This window comes from Simochromis diagramma, unplaced genomic scaffold, assembly GCF_900408965.1.
Source record: "Simochromis diagramma unplaced genomic scaffold, fSimDia1.1 OVJJ01000131.1, whole genome shotgun sequence".
Lineage (NCBI taxonomy): Eukaryota > Metazoa > Chordata > Actinopteri > Cichliformes > Cichlidae > Simochromis > Simochromis diagramma.
Window position 1 is genome coordinate 3,367,414 of NW_024387200.1, and position 25,328 is coordinate 3,392,741.

Sequence of the window (25,328 nt, forward strand, 5' to 3'; positions counted from 1 at the left end):
AAAGTATTCGTTCTCTGAGCAGTCCCACTCCCTCCCAAAGGAATCTAACACCTCACTGCCGGCCCTTCCACCAAGACAAACACTGACTGGCAAATGCCGACTGTGAACCTGACTGTTTTCACCATAGCTTTGAAAATAAAAATGAGGTTTGAAAATTATTAGCACTGCTTGCAAGTACTTTATCAAAGTCATGAAATAAAACGATTCAGTGGATTTTTAAAAACTCCCCATCATTAACACAACCAGCACTTCTACAATCAGAACAGTACACGCTGGGTGACTGCCTGATTCACAAAACCACACAATAAAGAGCAGCATCAGTTTTTACATCAGAGCAGGTCTGGAGATCACAGAGTGAACCAGCAAATAAGCCATTATTGAAGCAACAACCTGTTGAACTTATGATGTCATTGTGGTTCAACAAAGGGTTAATAGACTAGGCTAAAATATAACAATACAAAGATAAAAAAAAAATAATGCTTGAATTCAAACACAGCAACACCAGAAATGCACTCATCTAATCGTTTTACAGTTATTTCAACACAGACATTCACGGATTTCAGCAAAATGTTTGTGTTGTGTTTGTTTAGAGCTGACACACTTACCGGCGGTCCTGGTTCGCCCTTTAGTCCAGGTGATCCAGCGAGTGCAGAGAATTGGGTCGGTTCCAGGTCAAATGTTTGAAAGCCATCTGTTGCAGCTGGAGTGACTGGAGTGAGCGAGGTGGGCTTGACATCCAGCACGCTGGTCACCTTTGGCTCGGGTTTCTTTGGAGCTACTGTGGTTAGCTGCTTTTTATTAGAAAAGTAGGCGTTTGAAGGAGACCCCTGCGTGGAAGCAGCTGTACTTTGGAGAGCCGGCTTCATCTCTGATGATCTGGTAAAAACAGGTAAGTGTATACTTTTTCCAGAAGGTTGCGGTGAGTTGGTATCTGCCTGCTTTGTGTTTTTTATGGCGTGTGAGGTTGGTTTGGGGTTCGGTGGAGTCATGTTGATCCCAGGAGATGTTGTAACAGACTGAGTTGGAAATCTAGATGGGCTTTCAAGCCCTGGGTGAACTGTTGGAGAAACGGACACAGCACCAGGTTTTGGAGTACTCATTGCCATATACACAGACATCACGGAGTTGGTTGAAGGAAGAACTGTAGTCCTCATGTTTTCCTCGGTGAAGGCCAAATTAGGTGTCCGAGCCTTTTTGGATATCTCCGTCAAAGAGAGAGGAGTTATGTGAGTGACAGTAACGTTTGGGTCTGTGGAAAATAGAGGTAGCAGCGGTGGAAATACAGGCCGATAAGTGTCAGCCTCTCTGCATTGTTTCTTAATGTAATCACAATAGTTATGAGCTGCCTCGGCTGAGGGATAAATGTCAAACTGACAGATGGCACCTTCAAATGGCACCGAGCTGTGGTCCATTTTGCCCAGCAGGAAGGAGCCCTCTGGATCCAGAGTCTCCTGTTTTTTAGAATGCAAATCTGCATGTATGCTTTTCTTACCACAAGATGTGTGTAAGAACACTTGTTGGCCTCGAATATCCAAAGCCAGACTGTGCCACTGGCCATTGTAGACATCATAGTCAAAACTTACAGAGCTCTGCTGTCCTACGTGTACAAGGATCTTCCCTGGTACAAACTGCACTCCGAGCTGAACTTTTCTTTTCTTTGACAGAGCTGAGAAAAGGAAAGCGTTGTTGATGCGATGAACAGATAGGCTAAGGATAAGGGAGAGATTGGAGGGGTTGTAAGAAGAGGGTATAACAGTGCGCAGAGGTGCCTGGATGCGTGCCCTCTCAGTGAGGATAACGCCTGACTTGAAGGGGATGATGCCATGATGGATGGATCGAGAGCTTGAAGATGGGGAGCTGCCAGTCCTTCGCCCAGTAAGTCCAAGCTGCTGCAAGACATCTACATCTTTAAGGAAACAAGAAAGAAACATTAGCGGACAGCTAATTCTGTGTGCAATTAATAAGCTAATTAAATTTACACAAGAATCTGATTATTAGCATCCTACTCAAATGCAATCTGTATTCAAGTAAAAACAAAAGTGCAATAATATAAATGATCATCTATTAAGATGTGAATTCCCGTCATGGCATCATAAGTTTAAAGTCCAACTAATGGAAAAACCTGAGGCAAAGACAATTTTAAAAGACTGCATAAAATTTCCAATATATGGTCACACTTCCATATTTGCTTTTGGGGATTGCTGGAAATTGTGTGATCGTTACATCAGGCTTAATTGGAACAATTTCAGGGTAAGGAGGCTGAACGAGTCCCTGGAAAGGAAAGTGGTGGGTTTTTAAGAGGTGCATTAGAAACGGAAATGCTATCTTGCTTTATCTGGAAATGTCTGCTGATTAAAGATGATCGCTCTGACAGGGGCCCAAGCTCATGAAAACACACTGCTGTATTTTCTGCGGGTTTTAATTGCTACTTGCTTCTCAAGGGAGGAAAATGTGGGTAACAGTGATCCATTACAGCACTGTGTATTCTGTATATTGCACCTAATTGGATCCACACCTTTGTGCTAAAGTTTAATTAAATCCACACTTCATTGTAGCAAGAGACGGGTGCTTTTTTTCTAAAGAACTCTTTGCGATAAACGTACACTCTTGGGAAAGTGTCCCATTTCTCTTGTGACCAGGAGGCAGAGCTACCAACCTTCCGATTGCTAGATGACCTCATCTACTGATCGGAAGGTTGGTGGTTCAATCGATGGCTGCTCCTGTCTGCATCCCAAACATCCCTGGGCAAGAAACTAACGCCAATGTATTGGAGTGTTAGAAGACTGTGTTAGATGTGTGAATGATGCAACCAGTACAAAGCGCTTTGAGTGCTCAAGTAGAAAAGCGCTACATAAAAACCAGTCCGTTTACCACCTATTAGAATAGAATATAGAGTCAGAAACATTCTTTCAATGAACCAATACCATTATAACCTATATTTAACCAAAATTTAAATAGAGAAAAAGCTGAAATATTATACATTTAGTAACACCGCTTGTCCCAAACCACAAACCGAGACCCATTAAAATAACAGCATCAAGGTTGTCTCAGTTATTTATTCTTTTAACTTCGATGTTGCATTTGAAAAAATAACATTTACTCATCTTTAGAAGTCAAACATCAAGCACATCGTTACTTCGGACAGTCAGGTCAAGACGTTAAAGTCAGCTCACAATCTCAGCACATCAACGGGTCTCTTATCATTAGTTCTTCCTCCCCATTATCATCAAGTGCTTGTTTATATGATCAGACCATAATACTGCAGGATCTTTATGATATAAACCAGCGTGTGATGAACAAAACTGAGTAGATTTGGATCTCAATACCCACATTATAGCTCAGCTCACACCATTCTACACATTAAACTGGCAAATCTCAGCTACACTATTTAAACTATGTCAATCCCAACTTACCTGTTTCATGCCAGGCCTGACTTCATGGATTAGCCTTTTCTTTTGACTATAAATATAATGGACTGAACTCTTCAAATCAAAACAGACTGACTTCACATTATTATATTATTTTCTATTATTAGCCATAAATTTAGGTAATCAGTGATTCTAAATATAGGTGTTTTTTTTTCTGTTTAAATTAGTAGGGCTGAAAAATCTCAAACCAATCAGCGCATGCTAAATATATATTATGTATTAATCTTCTCTGTACGTTTCCCCATCTTCTTAGACTAAAAGCTCACATAGAAATTGTAAATACCCATTCTTTTTCACTTAGCAAATATAAATCGCTAAGTGATAAATTCTGGCTCAGCAGAAGAAAAACAAGTATAGACACGAGTCCCGCTAGGAGGCGGGAAATCCAGCTCAGTATGTGCAGGCAGCGGGAGGTCAGCTCGACTGAAAAATTCACACATGGAAAAGACACATCAAACAGTAAGTGAAACAAGAACAAAAGCCTTCTTCAGTCAAATTTCTTATATAGAACTGATTTGAATTGTTAATATGGTATGAGGAAAGCAAAATTGTTCTTTCATTGTGTGATGTACTTTCAGGGCTTACACTGCATATTTAAATCTAAGCGGGTAGGCGGGCTGCCTCTGGCTTTTTGTGGCCTCCTGATGAGCTGAAAAAAATAATAACTGAGAACTGAGTCTGACACATCCTGGAGACACGCATAGTTAAAGTACAAGTGTATCAGACAACAAAACAAAAACTTTTCACAGAAAGCAGGGGAAGATTAATACATTTCCACTATTAGTATGCTGCTAATGTAGACTCTGTATTTTCTGCAACAGCTTGACAGCAAAAATATTCTAGCAGAGACAAAAAATGTCTATTTTATAGATACCATCAAGAAAAGCAACAACACTGAATAACAAATCATGTCTCTTTACATTTATGTGATGTGATCAAAAAGTTCTGGGAACAGGTAGGTAAAAATCCTTACATTATTTCAATTTAGACAATCTCCAGCTCAAGGTCATCTTCTCTGCCATCACCAGATGGTTTTCACCACGACTGCTATTTTTAGATCATTCTCAGGAAGTGGTGCTCTGACCACTTATACTGTGTGCTGTACATTTTCACCAAAGACCTAAAACCTGCATTGAGAGGCAACATCAACTTCTGTTTAAACCTTACCTAAATTTCACATGACTATTGTTTGTGATGAGATCTGGGTCTCCAGCTACGAGCAGTTTTCCATTCAAGAGTCCACAGTTTACAAGCCCAGAGGTAGCGTGTCATATGTGAAATGTTCTGGATTTTTCTCAACATTTTTCAGTTTACGCACAGAAAATTAATTCCTCGGGGTGAGAGTGTCAACAGGGAGTGCTACAGTAACATCCTGAGGCATCCGAGGGAGCGTTTATAGGAAACCGTCCTAATTGTGACACATGCCAGTGTAGCATCTGGCGCCTGCTCAGAGCACTTTGAAAACGGAGGAGTTTTTTCGTGACATAAACAATCTTTGCTCAAGTCCTCAACCACTCACCAGATTTCCCTTCATGGATCTTTGTCCATTTTCTAAAAATAACAGTCAGGCTAGTGGTTTGCCATTTCGACACACTGAAGGAGATCCATTGGGGGTTGGAGCCTATCCCAGCTGTCATCGCGTGACAGACAGGGTACACTGCACAGGCTGCACGGAAACAGACAACCATTCACATTCATACTTATAGCCAGTTTAGAATTTCTAATTACCTAACCCACACATGTCTTTGGACAGTGGGAAGAGGCCGGAATACCTGGAGAACCCATGCAAGCTTTGAAAACTCCTCACAGAAAGGCTCTTTCTGGCTGGTGGCTAAACACAGCAGTCACTAAAAACTGTCCATGTGTGCAAGAGAAGATGTCTTTTGATGTGAGAATTACCAAACACAAATATGGTAAGACAGTTCTCAGAACCTTTTGGTCAAAACTTGTAGGATGACTACAAAAAAACCAAAAACCATAGCCTGTTTTTGAAGAACCAGAACGTCAGTGACGTAGTAGCTCAACATGCTTACAATCCATCACAGTTCACAGGTCATTGTTCAGAAATTGACGCATGTGACCACGACCACAACCTTGGGTACAGTTTTGGTGAATACGTGCAAGACGATTTGTGGAAGTCTCACTAAAATCTGATGCTTAGTAAGAGAAAAAGTGATCCTTGCAAAAATGGTAAAGTATCCTTAAAGACAAATATGTCTATTGCCATACAGTACTGTAAGAGGACTAATTTGTGCGTGAATGGTCAGATGGGCATGGATGCCTCGTTAAAGCATGAGGTCAACAATCCTTTTGGTCATATGAGCTAAAAATTAATGTGTTTTAAGAACTTCAAGTACAAGAAGGGTTTTGTTTTCACTAAATTTCTCATCTGAGAGAAGCTTGTTGGCCTTTGATGAGGCACAATAATCCATCTACTGGGCAGTGTATATTACCAGTGGTTTAGCTGGCCATGGCTAAACTTTTACTATTCCATATTAAAAACTGTGGGAGGTTCTGCACCCAGAATGTATGCTTTTTTATTTACTATCGTGATTATTATTGAAAACAGTCTTAGGCTTCTTTCCTAACTGACTTCATAACAGAAGTACATGTAGTTGCTCAGTCAGTTTCACTAAGGTTTGCTGGTTCAGTGTCTGGCACTGACAGATTGACTGTCATCTAGAAGATGGTTGGTATTACATCAACACATACATAACGAACTCCCATATCAACTCTGGGATTACTGCACTCTGGCTGACCTCAATCGGGAACACTTCTGAAAAAAACACACGGGCTGCTGATATATGTGTAACTGTAGGAACTAAACTTCAAGGCCTGTGCACACTGACAGTGAAGATTTCTTCTGGTGTTTGATGTCAAAATGTAGAAAACAATGCAGACTAAAAGCTGTAGAATAACAAAATCTGGACTGTGAAGTACAGGCAACAACATCCAAACATGCATAGACATTTCATATCTGCAGGACTGCTCCATGTGATCTATTTGCAAATGATCCAAACAATCTGCCGGGTTGCGTAACAGCAAAACTATTTTTCTATTTTAGCCTTTTGCAAGCACAAAATTGTGCTTTGTTAGGATCTGACAGTGTGCAAATTAACACATATAAAATACTAGGTCTCTAGACACTCAGTCATCACAGGAGGGAAATATCATCTGATGCATGCAGAGTTCCAGATAAAACTGCCAGAAACTGCTATCAGGGAACACAGTGGCTTACGTTATCAAATGACATCGAGAAACTGGGAAGAGTGCCGATTGAATAAAAATCTGGTGGATTTTTGATTGACAGCAGACTCAGACAACAAGCTGATAATGGCCTCTCAGATGTGTAACAGCAAGCTAACTGCAGCAGACATCGATGCACAGCTGAGTGTGAGTCACAATATGAAAGTGCGAAAGTACTTCAAGCAGACAAGACTTTGCAAAGTGTGGCTGATAGGTCAGGTAACACTTTAATTAAGTTATCAAAGAGGGGGTATGAGGTTTGCTGAGCTTTAGAAGCTTAGAAACAAAAGAAATGAACTCCTGCAGAATGAGAGAGGTCCACAGGTTCATCTTTTTTCCAACAAAATAAATGTCTGAACCACATCTGAATGCACATTATTAGAATACCTGTTTTTGTGTGCGACATTTGAGCTACCAGTTCAGTTTTCGCTGTAACAGAGACGTTAGCAATGAAACCAAACCACTTTAAAATTGGTTTGGTAAATTCAGCAAGTTATAAGTATTGAAACCTCCTGCTTCTATGAACATATATTAGAAGATGTGGCTGTCCCACATTCGACCACAACTTAATATGGTTTCCAGCGAAGAGTAAACACAATGAATCAGTCTGTGTAGTTGGCAGACTGCACTGCTCATAAAGGTAAAGCTGAGCAGGATTTATGCTATTCACAAATAAACAGTGGTAAACTGACAAACGTTTGCACAATAACAAGTCCATGTTAGGGCCACATACTTACCCAGCCTTCTACAGCTCATTAGTTTATTTCAATTTTCTTTTTCTCAGTGGTTTTAAGGCATATTTGTGACACCACATGCTCAGAAATACATTGAATGAAAATGTATAACAGACATTTACCCACCTTTGCTTTAAAGTTTCTTACCTTGTGCTTGTGTTAGCCTTAGAGAGCAGGTACAACAGAGTAAAGTCCAAAGAATCAGAACTCTCCTAAATACAAAGACAAAAGGAAACATGTCAGATGTTAGAGGTTTGTGTAATTTTTGTGCTTTACAATTAACTCAGCTTTCAGGTGCACTTCAATCACATTTCATAAAAAAACCTATAAATTCCTTAAAAACGTCATCTGAGCCCTTAATGTATCTCTTTCACATTCTTGCTTAGTCCAATTTAATGCAAAATGTTATGTGAAATAATTTGCAGGATACATTACCAGTTTAAGTAAGCAAAGTGACATACTAAGTTAGCTGGAGAGCCATCTGGCACAGTCATGTTAGGTGCTGCTGCAGCATCAGCAGCAGCAGCCCTTGCTTTTTCAAACAGTCTAACATCTGCTTCAAGAGAGCAAGCTCTGGCTTATCTTGCTGCCTGACCAGATAAGCTACTGCCCAGCAGAGGCAGGTAAGTGCTCCCATAAGGCCACCTCTGACAATCTTTAAAAAAGATGCACCACATCACCTTAAAACCCACAATGCCAAGCGAAAGATAGACAAATGCTTTGGGGAAAAAAAGTGTTTCACATGTCAGTGTTTTATCGCTAACATCTGACTTTTATCTGAGGCAAACTGCAGCCTAGCCGAGCACTTTTGGACTGTGGGTTTTAAAAGGGGTTTCATCTAAACCCAGCAGTGAGAAAAAGCTGCTTTTCTCAGCCTACACAGGGACGTGTAATCATTCAACTAGATTTAGATCAATTCTGTTTTCACAGGCCAACAGTGCCACTTAATATCCAACATCAAGCAGCACACGGCAAATTTTACACCATTGATTTTTCTGTGACATTTATATGTCAAGACAAGTGATAAAAGAGATGCTGATTACTCATATGGAGCTGCTCTAAAGGTGCTGAATTATCTCAAATGGGTGTGAATTTCAGCTGTCTCTATGATAATATCAGGTTTTCACGCGTCACATCATTTGGGCTTTAAATGCAGCAGACGAATCTGGGTGAATGTGGTACAAGTGCTGCTTGAAGTGGCACACACTTAGTGACAAGTGCTATAATTAAAGCATTTTCAGGAATTCTCACATTTGTGGTTCTTCTCCAAAGAGCCACAAAACCACTGGTCAGCCACTGGCACAATGAATGCTGGTTTGATCTTCAGAAAGCTTTAGTCCTTCCACCTTCACTGTAATCTCGCTAAACTGACAGCAGCAGCAGAAACTGTATGTGCCACTTGTGACCAAGCCTCCTGTATGTCCTGCAGATTTTATGTGATGCAACATCTGGACTTTTATAGGACATCTCCTCCCATTGTGTCAGCCAGGCCAACCAGCTGAGTAAGATGCACAGCAGGGAGGAGAGAAAAGGAGGAGGAGGAAGAGGAGGAGTGTCTCCTCCTCTCATACATTTCCCTTAAATCAGTCCCAGATCGTTTGGCAGCTCATTCAGATACAAGCTGCAAAGGCAGAACTTGTAGAACAGCGCAGCAGACTACACTGGCTTTCACTGAACTGATGTTAAGAGCAGAGAAAATAGTTTCCACATGCTTATCTCTGCAAGCCATTAATTACACCACCTGTTCTGCACGATTTCTCAAACAAATACCTCTAAAAGCTCAAGTCATTTGTCTTAGTAACCCAAGAAATGCTGTCACAAGTTTTTTCAAACAACTACTGTAAAACATACTGCTTGTATCAGTGCTGCTAGACATCAACATCTTTCTCGAAAGGACATGGATTCGGGGGAACCCGAAAAAAAAAAAAGAAATCCCTCTTTAATTCAGAAAAGTGAGAAAGAAAAGTGCTCATTTATGCACTTCTGAATATGTCGACTCACCCCCCGACTCCAGTGGTTTTCAGTTTGGAGTACGGGGCATTATCCGGCTCCATAGCGGTTACTTCATTCTTTCTTGGGAGTTTTTTCTACAGTCCAGAGGAGGCAGATAAAGTTTTTCCATCCCAGGTGTCCCTTGAAGAGTCGCGCGTAGAGTAAAAAAGTGCAAGACAGCAAAAATAAAACAGTGAAACGATGCGGGATTAACCAGCAGTGAAAAAGCTTCTTTTTGCCATTGTCTTGCCTCTAATTCTTTGAGTCTCCTTCCAGAAGATAACAGCAATGTGATTTTTTTTAAGGAAAAGAAAAGACGCTCCACAGAGCTTCACCTGTGCGCTTCCGATATTTCTTTCCGTCTTTCCGTTAAAGTCTCGTCCAGCTTTCCCGGGGAATCAATGCAGGACAAGATGCAGAAGCCCAGCGGTGTGTGTATGTGTGTGTCGACTTCCCAAAATGAAAGTTTATTGTGGACTGAGGGAAATCTTGAGAAGCGGGAGAGGGGGGACAACACCTCCCTCTGTCGCCCTCAGCTGACATCCAAGGGAAGCAAATCTGGAGCTACACGCGGTTTTCAGGCGCTCCTTCAGCAAAAGGTGTGTCATTTCAGAAAGCAGCAGCCTGTCAGTGTGCACGTGTGTCTGTGTACTGCCGATCAAATCACTGAAAATCGTGTAGCTTTTGTGATGTGCTAGAAACAATCACATCTGCAGCATCTGCTGGGCCACAGCAACCATTTTAGAAACAGATGGTAAGCCCTCTGTAGAAATATGGTGACCAGACATAAAAACAAAGCTCTAAAACAGATCCTGCTTGTTAGTTTTGGCTTTGATCAGTTAAGGATAATTGATGATTGAGATGTTTCCACTTATGACGTGGATAATGGTGCTCACTGTCATATCTTGCTGGAGTTAAAGGAGCGTTGTAAATGTTAATAATAAAGGTTAATTCATTCTGATCTAAGCACTGTTTTACTTAGCGAAAAGATTCTGTGGGTTTATTATCAGAAAGATTTGATTAGTAAAGGGTTTTTTAGCACCTGGAAGCTCCAGTTATACTCACCATGCTCCTACAACATCAGTTTGCCACAAATCTGCTAAGAGTACAGGGATATAAAGCAACTAACAACCTGGAGTATTTTTGTTTAGAAATCTAACTAATCACATAGCATCCACAACAAGTCAGCTGCATGCTAAAGGTGGTGGATGTGCATTCACCCCTCCAGAACTTGATCTACTTCTAAACTGTTTTTGCAGTTTTGGCATAGCGACCTCACCGCTTTACTACTTCATGGCAACTGTGGGGCTGAGAAATGAAGAACAAGCAGAAGTTCAACTACTGCACTTCCTCTTGTGGTTAAGGCTGGCTCAGCAATCTCCACAGATTCTCATGTTAAAATGTCCAACTTTATAGCAGAATTGTCTCTGTAGGTCGTTTCTACCAGATGTGCAGGATGTGGCCATGTTATAAGTGTGCCAACACAGGCACACAGGTTTTGATCTCACAAATGACAATGCTTGCTATCAGTGACTTTCAGTTTTTTATTAGTCTGTTACTGTTAGCCTACTAAATAGCAAACATCTGTGCAACTTACTAGTCGTGCTTTCAAGCATTTAGTGATAACCCAGAACTCTACCATGTTGGCTAAATAGGGTCAGTCTTTGCTTCAAAAATGCCAACATGACAACAGGTCCTCCAGCTACTTTCTAGTTATTAATTTGCCAAATTCCAGCAAAAGCAACACTGATGAACTGCAAAAACTACTAAAACTGCTCTGCACCTTTCTGTGTGTGCGTTCTCAGTTGTTCTGCACTTCTGCTGATATTGAAAGTATACCTCTGTTCATTTATGTCAGCAAATGATATTATTGGCCAAACCTGCATGTCACAAAAACCTGAAACTGTTGCAATTTACACATTTTTAGAGTCAGAAACCCCCAGGAATTTGAATTAGGTTTTTTTTTCCATCTACATAATCAGTTGAGGTGAAGCAAAACCACATGAAAGTACTTTTGTGGACTCACCCCCAATCCACTTGCGCTCTACGAAAATATTTAACTTCTTGTGAAACGTGTGACTGAACTTTTTCAGAGTAATCTGTCTGACATTTGAAAATTTGCAGTGTAAACACTCCTGCTGTTTGTGCTTCGCAACTACTCTGTCTGTGTCAAGTTCCATCAAACTCCAACCGAACCCCAGCAAAAGCGAGGAACACATTTCCGCTTTGACAAATGAACAATTAATTTAATCAAGTGAAATTTAAACCATTAAACCAGCTTTTTGTGACAGCCCCCTTTAACCCCCTGCCTCTTCACTGTTTACTTCCGTTCTCACCATTATAACAGGGTTGCAGGGCTGCACTGATTCCAATTTGTGCATGTATGTGTGTATGTGCATGCGTACTGTCGTGTGCTGCGAAATTCCTCTGCCAAATAAAGTCCTCATTGACCCGCCTTCAACAAACACGCTATGACAGTGTCCAGGGGAGACCCAACAGAGCACCAATTCAGCCGTCTGCAACTGGATCTCTTCTCCTCGCACAGAGTCCCCACACAGTTCGTCCTCTCATGACCAGGAAGGAAGGGAGCTCACCACCTTGAAAGAGCACTTCCCATGTACCTGTCTCAGCATCGCCGGATGTGAGCTTTTGTTACCACACGTTTTAGTTTACAGACAAGGAGAGCTATGTCCTGTGGAAGAGCCTAGGGGAAGATCTTCAATCTGGAGTGTAAAGTTTCATGGGGTTTGTAATGATTATTGCAGCAGCCTATGCAAGTGATTCTCAAATTGTTGCCCAGGAACTGCCAAGGGGTTCTTAGATGCATGCCTGTTCATCTTCTTGCCAAGAGTTAAATGAGAAGAAGAAGAAGCAGATGGTTACTTTTTAGCTCAGCTTAGCATTAAAATATAAACCAGGTAACATGTCTATTTAAGTGCAACAGATCTGCCAGTTTGCTGTTTTTGCAATTCAGCTTTTGTGTAAGAGAATAAAGCGTTTTACAGAACGAGCTTCAGAGCTTTATTTTATCTTTAGACAAACTGTATATGAAAGATGGACGTAATTTATAGGTCTTTTTTCTCACTTCGACTGTCTCAGTGCTTTTTATACAGGCATCATTTAGAGCTCGCTTCACAGCTGTGCTGCCCGGATTTTAACTGGCACCAAGAAGTATGAGCACATTACTGCAGTACTGGCAAACTGACACTGGCTGCCTGTTAAGTTCCATATTGATTTCAAAATTTTGGTAATCACTGTTAAAACATTAAATGGCTTTGCTCAAGAGTCCATGAAGGACTTATTAACACCCCTGCGTGCCTGGGTGTTTACTGTCATCGGTGACTTTTTATTCCGAGTTCTCGGCTAATAACAAACAAAGGTTAGCAGGCTTTTGCGATGTTGTGGTCTTAAGATATGTGGTATTTTTTATCCATCTTTATTTTTATTTTATTTTTGATTTTGTTCAGTTTTTACATTTTCGCCTACCTTTTGTGAATTTTCCTTTTCTTTTTTTTCAGAGATCCTGCCTATTGATAGGCCTAAAATTGTTTTTCCGTATCTAAGTTAAGATAATTGCCGGCGATAGTTTCATATTGCTGTCAGGGCACGAGCCTCTCCACACATCTAAAAGAAAGCTAATTATTTTAATTAGTAATTCCCTAAATTAATTGTCCTAAATTTTAAGGTAATTCCTAGCAAAACCTTTTATTTTACTTTCATATTATCAACAATCAAAACTAATGGCGTATGTATTTTCCATCCTCGCTGCACTCAGACCCAAACCTATTTATGCTTCCTGAAAAAAATAATTATATATTTAAATCATTTACACTCTAAATGATTTTCTAGATCAGCTGGGCCCTTTAGGTTTTAGCCAGGGCCCATTTGTCCAATAAAATACACACTTTTTGTGTAAGGGAGTGTTCTTCAGTAATAGCTTTCCTATGTAACACAGGCAGTAAAATGTTATGTGTCGTAGATATTTGAAGTCTTTCCAGATATGGTTCCTTTGGGCACATAAAGGTTTGTGGTCTGATGCATGTTGGTGGTCCTTGACATGAAGAAGTTTGAGAGCTCTTTTCAGTTTGGCCTCTGGGATTTAAATTTCTGCTTTTCTACCTGACAGCAGTTTCAGAAGAGTCGTCTTCCAATCCAAGAAAATACTTTCCTGCATACTCGCAGTTCAGGCCAAAAGCTTGTTTTAGTGGAAAGCATGAATTAGCTTTGATGGAAAAGCTGCAAGATTTTCTATGAGTATTTTAATAGTATATTCTCTTCTTCACAGGACCCAAGTGAGAAGTTCTGTGTGTGTGTGTGGAAAATTGGTGGATTTTCCTGCAGACAGTGTTGTTGTAACTAGCATTGCAATTAGCATAGAAGGCAAATTTGTTCAACTGAGTGCTAATTAGTTATAAGCAACAGTTCAGTTTGCACAGTTTAAGATTTATGGTGATATATTCAATTAAATTTGGATTCAATTTGAGTAAAAACATAAACGGGATATTTTTGGATATTCTGTTCTATTTTTATAACAAACCTTAAAATATGAGCTTAACACATGGCACATCTTTTCATGTCATGCTCTAGAGATGGAAACTCTTGTCTGATAAACACAGACTCTTTTGTTTTACTCTCATGTCTTGGGGAAATGGGGCCAGCTGAATGCAGCAGACTCTGCTCAGGCACAGCTGGATCCAATAAGAGCATGCCCTGGTGTTCTGTTTACCCATTCCATATATTACAACAGGAAATTTGGGGAGGAAAAGAGTGATATAATAGTATCAAATACTACTATATTCATTTCATTTCCCTACTAACAATTCTGCTTTTTCCCCTCAACTACAAAAAGAATGATAACATCTGAAAGCACACTGTTTTGATGTTCAGCCCAGAAATACTTTGTACTTTGTTCTACTATAACAATAGTATATTATGTTAGTTCTAGGCTATACTCTGTTGTCTGTGCGCATGTAAAGACTACTGCACACCAAATCTACCTAGCTGTACCTGAACTTAAACTTTACAGTTTAGTCTCACGGCTCTTGCCTTAAATATTCCTACAGAAGGCAGCTGTGGGAATATTAACTTTACAGACTGGTAAAGTTAAGAACTAGCTTTCAACAGTGTGGATCATTTTGTAGTGACTTTTTTTTCTCAGGCATTTGTGGAAACAAAGTGAGACAGAATATTGGACTGAAATTTGTCAGTGGTGACAGAAAAGGGAAAATGAAGTTAATAATATTGCTCCACTGAGTTGTTTCAGTTTGTTAATATTTAACATTTTCAAGCATATTGGCAGTTTTCTCAGTTTTCCTTTTAATGTTATTGTGCTACGTCACACAAACAGTTATTGAATGCAGGTTTAAAAAAAAAATACACATTATTTGCGGCATGCATATATACATATAACCTTTTTTCCCCTCTGCACTCCGGCATAATACAATGCACCAGTCATCTGGTTCATCCTGATATGCTGCACCAGTTCATGTATCGCCCATCTTTGCTACTTTTTTAGAATATATTATAAGTGAGTGCACTGAACGCAATAATGCAGTGATAGGGTAACTCAAGATTTTAACCCTCTTTAACAGTGTAATAATAATAATTTGAAGTTGTGCTAGAACACAAAGACTGAATCTGTCTGAAGGCCACATTAGATGTGGTAATTATTGCCAATTCCTTACCCCGTGGAGCTGCAGAAAGACAGACGCTGCTGCCAAGTCAGAGGCATTGTTGTGGTGACATTTGAGTGGGGGATCAAACCGCTGATGAATAATCCATATTGAAAAGCTGCTCTTTCTGCCAAATGTCAAACAGCAGCAGGAGCAATTGTTCAAGGAGCGGACTCTAAAACTCTTCATTCAGCATCCTCATAATACTGTGTCACACAGTGTACTAGTAAAGGTGGCGATGCAGCGTGTGCAGAACAAACAGTGGTTTAATAACTGAGGTTTCAAAGGATTTCCTCACTCACTAGGTTGCTCATTTTCTAAACCAGTCCTGTCATAATATGCCACACACTACGTTTGAATGTCAGTAGAAGTACTAACAGTTTACTTTCCTGCAGCTTTGTATTCATCATCATCACAGCTTCGCAGCTCGTCTGTGAATTGCTCTTCCGTCATGGATTGCACCCTGTGATGATCTCTGATCTCTGCAGCTCTACAGAACATGTCACAAATCCAGAAACCCTCATTTTTATCTTGTGCTTTGAATGTGCAGCGAGAATGAGCCAACATCAGCTTCCTGCTCCCCTTCTGTTTACTGCAACAGATGAAAAGAGAGCAGAGTATTCTGTAAAGACGAGGGCTTAGCTGATTTGTTTTGCATTGTCATGAATTGGCAAACTGACTCTTTATAATTAGCCTGCCGCAAAGCCAAGCAATGTTTCAGGGCTTGCAGCCTGTCTCCAGTCCCCATAAAGAAATATTTGAAATTAACAAAAAGCAGCTTCCATCTGGTAGAGATTCACAACTTGGACTGTGTAGCTGAAACAAATTGTTGTATCCCTGTGGTCAGCATAGATCTGGCATACAGAACAGATGCTCAGCCACCCCCAGGCTTCCATAAAAACACACAACACCAACATACACCTCTGCGCATCCATTCCCTCATGTCATACACTGACTCACACTGTTATGGTGGAATAGATGCAGGTGGATTCAGTCTCCCCCAGCATGCTTTAGTGCTGGAAATAATACAATATGGTATTTTAGCTTTTTAAAAGATTGAAAAATACATGAAGAATCACATCGAAATGGGGCAGGTGCAGGACCTAACACAAACAGGCAACAAAAGAAGAACACCAGTGTCTTGCACAGTGCTGGGTTCTGGTTTTCCATATATACTGCATGACAAAGAATGTAAAGATCTGAGCTGCCCTATTCTTCACAGTAATTCACACTGCAGATATGGAATAGTTTGGAATGTGATTTTTGCCTTCTCCTTGCATAAGTTGCTTTCTCTGCCAACTGCTAACAAGTACACAAGCTCAGCCTGTTGATTAAAGATTAGGAGGTTTCACTCTTCTTTTCATATCCTGGATTTTCATTCATTCAAATCTTAACACTTTTCTGTGACCAGTGCAAGAATTAACTTGAAGTTTGAATCCACCTGTGCGTATCCGTGGGGCAAAATTACAAAGACATCAAAAGTTAATGGCTCTGGAAACAGACACTGACCATTTATACACTGTAAGTGGAAATAAATTGCATCACCCTTCTCTAAAGAATGTCTGAATCACTGAACTTCCCATGAGGATAGGTAACTATTGTTCACTTCATTTGTTTTGTTTTTGCCCTAAGTCAGAGACAAGAAACTCGATTCTGAAGAGTTTCCATTATCCAATTCCCCACAGCACAGTCTCGCTTATTTGAAACCTTACTCCTGTGTAACAGTGTATCAGCAGCACCTACGTATGCTACTTTCAGCTGTGTAAGAGTGATTCTTTGTTTTTCAAGGATTTAGGTAGTTCATCCATTAGCAGTATCTGCAAATGTGACGAATGATGTGTTTGATTTGATTATACCTTGACTTTAAAACAACAGTGGACATCACAGCACTTCCAAGACCTTATGTGACTGTACAGCAGCAAGTGATACTGCTCAGTAATCTACAAAGGCCTGAAAGGGGGAACTGTTTCTTTAGCCAACCTGTAAATTCCTAACAGATTGAGCTTCTGGTTGAAGGCCTTGTTTTTGGAAAAGCAGCTGAAAGAAGCTTGTAACACTGCAGGATTTCTTTCAGGCTAAATACATTAGCAGATGGACAATGGGGTCAGTGATCCGAGGTTTACTTGTAACAGAGAAGCACAAAGTCCTTATCGAAGGAGTCTGTGAATTACAGTGTGACTCGTGTTTGCCAGCTTATGCTTAGCCAAGCGTTATGGTGTACCACTTTGTTCTGTATTGAATCTACTGCAAACGTGGCTGTTAATATCTTAGAATATCAGCAGTCAAAACTAAAAAGAAACACGGGCTTATTTTAGTTGTGATAACATCCCTCTGCAGGACTAAGAATTGACCTGACAAATCATGACACCCCAATTTAGACATCTTTATTCTAAATGTACAAACACCACAAACAGAAGCTTATTCAGTGTGGTACGGCAACGCCGGATAACATCTGCAGATGTAATCTTCAGGAACACCAGTCTCATTTATCTGTCATCCGCTTGGGGATTCGAGGAGCGCCTTTATCGGGGTTCCGCAGAAAGGAATTCGCAGAGACTGCAGATGAAATATGGACGGGTTATTTTCAACAGAATCACTACTGGCAGCCTTGAGAGGAGGAGATAATTACCACTTTGACAAGCTTTGATCACAGGTACAGTTATGCTCAGAATGTCTATGTTGATAGAACAATGAGATGACGGCCCTGAAATCCAGATGAGTGTGGCCTAGTTTTGCTTCTTAGATTATGAATAGAAGTACTGTCTAGCGCATGAAGATGCAAGAACTAACAAAATAGGGGTAGTTGATGTGGCATAGTTGACTGTCCATAACTCTTTTGATTTGTAGAAGTGGAGAAGAGCTACTGCAATGCTCTGGGGGAAAATGTTGTGGGTAAGTCATCCACTTGTAAATACTGTGGGTGGAATGAATCACTGTGGTTTCTTTTTTGTCAGAAGGCAGCAAATTATTCAATAGAATGACAGATGGATCAACGAGCCTGGAGTCTTGCTGGAGTCGATTTTAGCGAAGTAGGTGTGGAGTCACGAGGGGTAACACTGGTGGGAAGTAGGAAAAAAAAAATCAAGATGAAGATGTAACCTTGGCATACAGAAATAAGGTTCAGTTCATTGATATCTCTTTGAAAATGCATCCAGACCAAAGTAAACATGCCTCCCACACTACCTGCCAGAACTAAACTGAGATGCAGTGTTTCTTAGCAGGGCCACCCAGGTATAGGAAGGAAGAGCTCTTTATGTTTGTGTGTGTTTGATGGTCAAACAAGTCAAATGAGTCAGGTTTTGCCTCTCTGACCTCCGGAATGTAAACAACAAACCTTATGAGTTTTCAAGTCAGTGTTTTGTTTATGTTACATAGTTTTTCAGGGTTTGCGAATGTATTCTTCCACCCCTGCAGGACTCATTTATATTTTACCTCCTCCTGTATCCTGCTCATTAGTCCTGCACTGATGTTGTTCTCCTGGAGGCTCAGATGCCTCAGTGGAAACTGTGTCCTGCAAAGCAAAGCCCCCATGATGTCATTTCCTCCCACATCGCTGATGCAGTTCTTGTCTAAATCCACCTGCTGCAAACTCATGTTCTCTTTCAGCATGTCAGCCAGCAGCCTGACCCCGGGGTCACCCAAGTTATTTTCGTCTAGGATGATCTGAGTCAGTGAGCTGTTTCCTTTTAAGCTGTCAAAAAGTTCCTTCCAAGCTGCCAGATCGGCACCGCTGGTCTGTGCTAGCCCTAAATACTGAAGATAGGAATGGGATCTCATATATGATGCTAACACTTTCACCCCATCGCTGCTCAAACCATTTCCTCCAATATCCAGCTCTAAAAGTGTAAAAAGCCTGAAAGAGCTCCATCCAGAGGGCAGCTGAGGTAGCATATTGTGTTCTGATGGGAAAAGCATAGCCTGTTGGATAGCAGCAGCTGCTCTTGCTGTTTGTTCCTGCAGCTCAGCTATTCCGTTCAACAGGGTCAGCACTCCATGGTCACGCAGTTTGTTCCCAAACAAGCTGTAGAGAGAGAAAATAGAGGTTACTGTGGAGATTTATTTTTGAGCCTCCATGAACCGCTCACTTGAAAATGTAGCTGTGTGCACCCTGATATTAAGTTTTCTCTCATGTGACATCTAAGTTCAGGCAGAAAGCCTTTTTTTTTTTTTTTTTTTTACACCGGATGACACAGGATGACACAAATGGTGGATTTTGTGTGTGTGTGTGTGTGTGTGTGTGTGTGTGTGTGTATTTCTGTTTTGCAGTCAAATGGAATCTGCAGAAAACTGCAGAATGTCCTGATAATTTGTTACACCTTTTCCTGTTGAGGGGTTGATGTATTTGGTATGTTAAATGCAGATTTAAGGTTTTTGAAGAACTGAAGAACTGAACTGGTGCATTTGGGAATAATGCTGAAATATATTCATGTGTTTTCACAGGTAAATTATTTTTAAGCCCTTACAGGAATATCTTCGCCTCTATTCCCCTTTAAGAGATGAAGATACACTTTTCATTGGCTGTATTAGAAATAGTCTGCCAGCTGAAAATCTCATCTCATTCGTTTAATCTGTAAAAAGTGAAGTCTCAGAATAATTACGCAGAGTCACAAGCTTGACTGTCGCCAACAAAGGCCTTCTAGAAATAGAGGGGCCGGTCTTTCTCACCACTCTGCCGCTGTCTCGATAATTTGCCTTCACTTACCGCTTGTTTGTGGGTCTCTATGCTTTAAGTTTTGGCTTCAGTAAATAAAAACAATCAAAAATCAGGTGACTGACTTGATGATTAAAAAATATCCAATATTTCTTTGCCTTTAAAAACTCTTGGGTCACCTTTGCTGTTTGTTTTATTGTTTGCACTGTGAAGCATCAGTCCTTCAGCTGTGCAGCAACTGTGTTCTTTACTTGGTTTTAAGTAGTGAAGTTGTTTTTCTAACCAAGGGAAGAATGCTTCCATCATTCCCTTTGGTTGTCTTCTGTGGTTTAAAACATATTTTGGTCTTGCTGTTATCGACAGTGTTTTCCTGTAAGAATGGGCGAGATTTCTAAATTGTTTTTGCTATCATAGCCTAAAGATGGGCTCTCTCACTTGCAAGGACATCTCTTTAGACCTCGTGTGGAGAATTCCACTGGAAAGTACCAAATACAACTTCATCATCTCCAGACTTTTATCTGCCTAATGCATCACAATAATAATAAGGAAACCAATTCAATATAAGCTGCTGAAAATGGGGGACTGTGTATAAAAATGGCTGAAATTCCCACACAGTTAATGTGATACTTATATATCCATTACTTTGGTTGCTGTGTTTCTTGGATTTGCTGCATTTTTATACTATCTCTTCAGTTCCGTTCATATTCCTGTCTCTCTCTTTTTTTAAAAAAGTGATATTCAAATGCTTTTAGATGGGGGCATGTTTTCTGAATTCTAATGTTATTCTTTGTCAGATTTTGATAAGACACAACTCAGTGAAGCGTAGGACTTACTGCAGGCCTTTGACCTGGGGCTTCACTCTCAGAACGTCCAGCAGAATGTGAGCACCGTAGGGGCCAATGAGGTTGAGGTTGAGATTGAGTAGTGTGACTTCAGACAGACTGCTTTTTAGTGACCCCGCCAGGCTCAGCAGAAGGTCATCTGTGAGGTCCGTGTTCCTCAGAACCAGCTGCTCCACCTCATCAGACATGCTCAGCACTGTCATCATGGCATGAAGCTACATTTACAAACCAGGAGAAAGTCACAGAAAACTGTAAGTCCCTCTAAAATGACAGTGCGGGAAATGAAACTGTTATAATACAGTGTCGCTATACTGTTATCCATAAGAACAGTTTCTTACTGTGAAACTAGAGCACTGTGCTGTGTGGAATATATATTTTATATCTGTGAATTCTTCTTTTCTGTAATCTTGTTGTAGAGTGGTGCAGAATGCGAGAGCACAGAATTGCAAAGATATGATACAGACAAAAACATATTACATTTAACTTCTAAGTTACCTCAATTACAAGAGAAGCAGCTGTTATAAAAATACAGAAATCACATTTGCACAAGTGCAGATTATTATTTTGTCCTTCATACAGAAATGCATTTTGCATCTGAGCCCTGAGAGGAATATTAACATTAAGCATTTACTGTTTGTAAATGTGCGCAACAGCACACAATGTGAGATGTGTTGTCGGGTGGGAAAGAGATGTGGGGGAGACAGGTGCTGGAGGTTTTCTAAACACAGACAAGATGAGAGTCCGGAGACATATGGTCTGGCTGTCCGGCCACGTCTACTTTGCCATTTTGCTAGACCTTGAGGAATTTTTCAGGAACTGTTGGAAGCTTTTTCATCGTGATCGGTATGACCGAGTGAAATGCCTGCCTGCCCCAGATAAAACTCGGCGACCATTTGAACAACTCGTCTTTGTATTCAAAGCCCAAATAATAGAATAAATCCTCTGAATTCATCCAAATGAAATAAAATCAACATTTTATCTGCCAAATCAGTGTTACATGCCTAAGACATATTGCCACCTTTCTGTTATCAGGGTAGATTTTACATGTTGGACAAGTTCCTCAGGGGGGACGTTTGTGCTTAAAAGCTAAAAATATGAAGCAGTAATTAAAAGAGAAAATGGTGGCACTCAATGAAAGCCTGTGTTTCTCTCTGTGTAAACACTACATTATTTAGTGAATAGCTGGAACACGGTAATATAGTCAGAGTGTGGAAAAACATGAACAACCTTAAAGCTAGTTGAGAAGTGGGACAATGGAACGTGCATTACTTTAATGGGCAAATTGTTTTTTAATGTTGACATTTCATTATATTATTTGGCAGATACAATTCCTGCTCTGACAAAACCACAGAATGGAAGAATCTGCTTGAATCGAGGCTTTTGGCAGTGATTTAATGCCAGGAAAGCTTCTGGCAAAAACAGAGTTTCACCACAGTAATTTGTGTTATACACACACCTGTGCCTGCAGGTCTTGCTCTCTAACGGACTCTTCCGTGCCAGCGCTCTGATTAACCATGTGCTCTTCTTCCTCTGGCTTTCCATCATGCTGCAGAATGGTGTCACTTTCTGCACTGAGCTCCACATCTGAGCGTTGAGCTTTGGGGCCCGATGACAGCCTCTTCTGGAGCCGGCACCTCTCCAGGACTTGGCATACAGAAAGAAAATTAAACAACTCAGGTGCAATAAAACCAACTGTCCTGAAGCCAAGTGCATGCAGTGATATTGATATCCGCGGTTAATTTGAAAATGTAAATAATACAATCTAAAATTCAGTTTGTGCCTCTGTTTGAGCAATAGAGAAAGCAGATCAGCTAAAATTTATGCACACAGGCATGTGTGTATCTGCATAACCTCTCCCACACGTCATCCGTCTTCCTTTAAGCAGACATTTCTCAATGCATCACTTTCTTGCAAATTCAACCTTTTTCTGCTTAAGTGTATTATGTAAATCAGCTACAGCTCTCCAGGGGGATTCCACTTTGGTCCTACTGTGCTGCGGTTTCTTTACTCACTGTTTGCCTTGAACCAGTGATGTTTGCTTGGGCCTTGCTTCAACGCAGCACTCATTTCCACACATTCTTCATAGAAGTCCTTCAGCTTTTCCCCATCTCTGTTTTTCCCATCTGATCCAAGGCCCTTCTGTTTCTCTCTGTTCTGCTTCGTCAGTGCTTCCTCATCCTGCAATGAATCTTTAAAAAGAAACACTCTTTTTCTTTTCCGTTTTCTTTCTCTGCAAAGAATATTAAATGGAGATACCACAGGCAGAAGGCTTGAAGGTCATCTGTATCTCCCCTTGAAAGGCCAGAAGATTCTATTTTCCCCTATTTTTCCATCTTGTCTTACAGGAATCAAACCAGATGAAAATTAAAATTTGCATACCGGGAAATTTGCTTATCATGTTCGATGGCGGCTGCCCCGTATGCAGGATTGTGACAGGGCTGGTTGCTCTGTCCTGCTCTCGTCTGGCAGACAATGCCTTGTCTTCAAATTTTTCCATCACTGTTGACCTCGTTGAGCTCTTGCCGTCTTGTCTCTCTTCTCCTCTGTCATTTCCAGCTGTCTTGCCTTTGCTCTCCTTCTGATTAGTTTGACCCTTGCGTCGTTTCTTTTTGGAGGTCTCTTTAATTCCAGCTACAGGAAGGTCTTCGCTGTCTGTTGATCCTCTGCTGCCCTCCTTGGTGTGTTTTCTTGTCCTCCTCACTGATTTCTTCACAGGTTTGGCTGGGATAAATAGAGGGGATGATGGACATGACTCGATGACGCCTGCTTTGGAAACATTAGAGACAAAATGAGAAGGAAAAAATGCTTTGTGAGACATCTTGTCTTTAAAGTAGTTGATCAAAAGCAAGGACTGGGCCTGATATCAAAAAATGTTGATGAAAAGCTTTAGGAAGTAATGGAAAATTGAGACCCTCATTTCCAGGCTTAGTACCATTGCCAGTGCTCTGCTCGAGAGAAAGATTTAAGTTCTCCTTTGCGCCGTTGTTCAGCTGCTGGCTAGAGCTGTATTTGGTTCGGAGACTTGTGCATCTGAAAGGGATGGAAATATGCTTTCATTATATTCTACCTACTGTACCAACATCACCCCCTGATCTTGTAAAATATGCTTCCTTTTTCCTCAGTGTCCACCCACAACACATTATATCTGCAAAACAATGGATTTACCCAACATGTTTTGACATTTGGTATTAAATTCTCATTTTTCTGCCAGTGCCATGCTGTCTGTCTCTCAGAGGATGTAATCTTACCTGTAGCAGGGTATCCCACCAGCCAGCCAAGTCAATCTGAAGCAGCTCTTCCTGCCCTGCTGGAAGCCAGGAGTGTAGCGGTACTCACAGCAGGAACTGATCCTGGTCACCATGATGCCATTGACATAAAAGGAAGCACTGAATGGGTAACCTCTATGTCTCTGAGACAAAAACTGGAACTGCTCTGAAAGATACAAGCAGCACAAATATTAAGATTGTAGATATCGTTTGATCTTTTTAGAAGGTAGTCTTGTTTGGCTTTTCTTGCTGCAGGTCATCACATTTGGTAATGGTTTCTTATGCATTTGTCTTGTGTTACAACTGGCTTGTGGTCCACAAAAACAGTGGCCAGGTGTTCTGCACTTCCTGCAGTCTCATGTGTCACACAAAACCCTCCTGCAACACACAGCTCACATATTCTCTCTCTCTCTCTCTCTCTCTCTCTCTCTCTCTCGCACACACACACACACACACACACACACACACACACACACACACACACACACACACACACACACACACACACACATGCAGCAAAACACACAAAAAGACTTGGGGCCAAAACACTAGTCATAATTGATAGCATCACTGGTTGCATTTGGAGATTGAAATCACTTTTATGATTTTAATCAAATTTTACTTTATCTTTGCTTATTGTCATCATGTGGTGATGTTTGGCAGTGCTTCTATCTTTAGTTAAACACTGTGTTCAATCTTTTGCTGCCTCAACTGGTTTAGTTGAAAAGTAGGCCTAAAAAGCAGAGAGTTACAGCGCTAGTCTACCTCAAAATCACTCTGCAGATTCTTCTTCCTCTGGCCTGTAGCGTTATTTATTCTTCTAAATTGCTTTGGATTGAGTTGCCCAGTTTTTGGTGACATTGGCTGTAGAGATACAGTATCAGACTTCTGTTAAAAATCTTGGATCCAGACAGAACTCACCTTGTGGTGCTCAAAGTGCCAAAAAATACATTTGAGAGATTCACCAGCAATGTGTTGCTTCAGAAATTATGATTCAACAAAAACAAACAAACACAAAAAACATTAACTTTGGTGTGAGCAGTTTCATTCGGGAACTCTTTTCTCTTTTCTTTTCAACTATGTCCTCTAACCAAACCAAAGGAAGTAATGCGGCTAGCTAATGTTACAACGCAGACAAGAAGACACCAGAGTCAACAGAAGTTCTTAGAAGACACCATCAATGTTAATGTTGTTTGCTTTGTTGTGCACAAGCTTTTTGTCGGGGCTAGACCATAGGCTTCCCTCAGCTCAGTGGGATTGGCAGGTGTAGTTCAGTGGAAGGAAAATAGTTCTCTGCATGCTATATCTCCAAAACTGAGTGACTCACACTGAAACTATCTAGATGGATAAATGGAACCAAGGTCAGAAAGACAACATGTTTATTTGATTTTAGAATGAACCTCCACTTTGACAGCACTGGAAACATACCACATCCTGGTTGGCTTTTGCAACTCCCATTTGGGAATAGTAACATTAACTTAGAAAGAGACCCTTTTT

General features: G+C 40.7%; 3 protein-coding genes across 4 annotated transcripts in view; all 3 read right to left on the reverse strand.

The window, feature by feature from the left end:
* col27a1b (collagen, type XXVII, alpha 1b) overlaps positions 1-10,047 on the reverse strand; it is a 64,166-nt gene extending 54,119 nt beyond the window's left edge. Inside the window, exons 1-4 of one of the 2 annotated variants that reach the window (XM_040050408.1) lie at positions 9,736-10,047; positions 9,410-9,541; positions 7,556-7,620; positions 606-1,906 (exon numbers count right to left, since the gene is read on the reverse strand). In XM_040050408.1, coding sequence (XP_039906342.1) covers positions 606-1,906; positions 7,556-7,620; positions 9,410-9,462 — 1,419 coding nt within the window. In that variant the 5' untranslated portion in view covers positions 9,463-9,541; positions 9,736-10,047. Of the gene's footprint in view, positions 1-605; positions 1,907-7,555; positions 7,621-9,409 lie in introns of both variants that reach the window. The other variant, XM_040050407.1, reaches the window with a different exon arrangement.
* Positions 10,048-17,382: 7,335 nt separating this feature from the next.
* On the reverse strand, positions 17,383-21,066 carry LOC120745506 (NLR family CARD domain-containing protein 3). Its single transcript, XM_040050446.1, has 2 exons — positions 20,557-21,066; positions 17,383-19,093 (listed from the first exon to the last, which is right to left on the reverse strand). The coding sequence occupies exons 1-2, from the start codon at positions 20,769-20,771 to the stop codon at positions 18,490-18,492; spliced, it is 819 nt and encodes a 272-aa protein (XP_039906380.1). The 5' UTR covers positions 20,772-21,066; the 3' UTR covers positions 17,383-18,489.
* Positions 21,067-21,867: 801 nt separating this feature from the next.
* Positions 21,868-24,813, reverse strand: LOC120745509. Its single transcript, XM_040050450.1, has 4 exons — positions 23,814-24,813; positions 23,498-23,595; positions 22,945-23,328; positions 21,868-22,754 (listed from the first exon to the last, which is right to left on the reverse strand). The coding sequence occupies exons 1-4, from the start codon at positions 23,924-23,926 to the stop codon at positions 22,570-22,572; spliced, it is 780 nt and encodes a 259-aa protein (XP_039906384.1). The 5' UTR covers positions 23,927-24,813; the 3' UTR covers positions 21,868-22,569.
* Between the last annotated feature and the right edge of the window lie 515 nt (positions 24,814-25,328).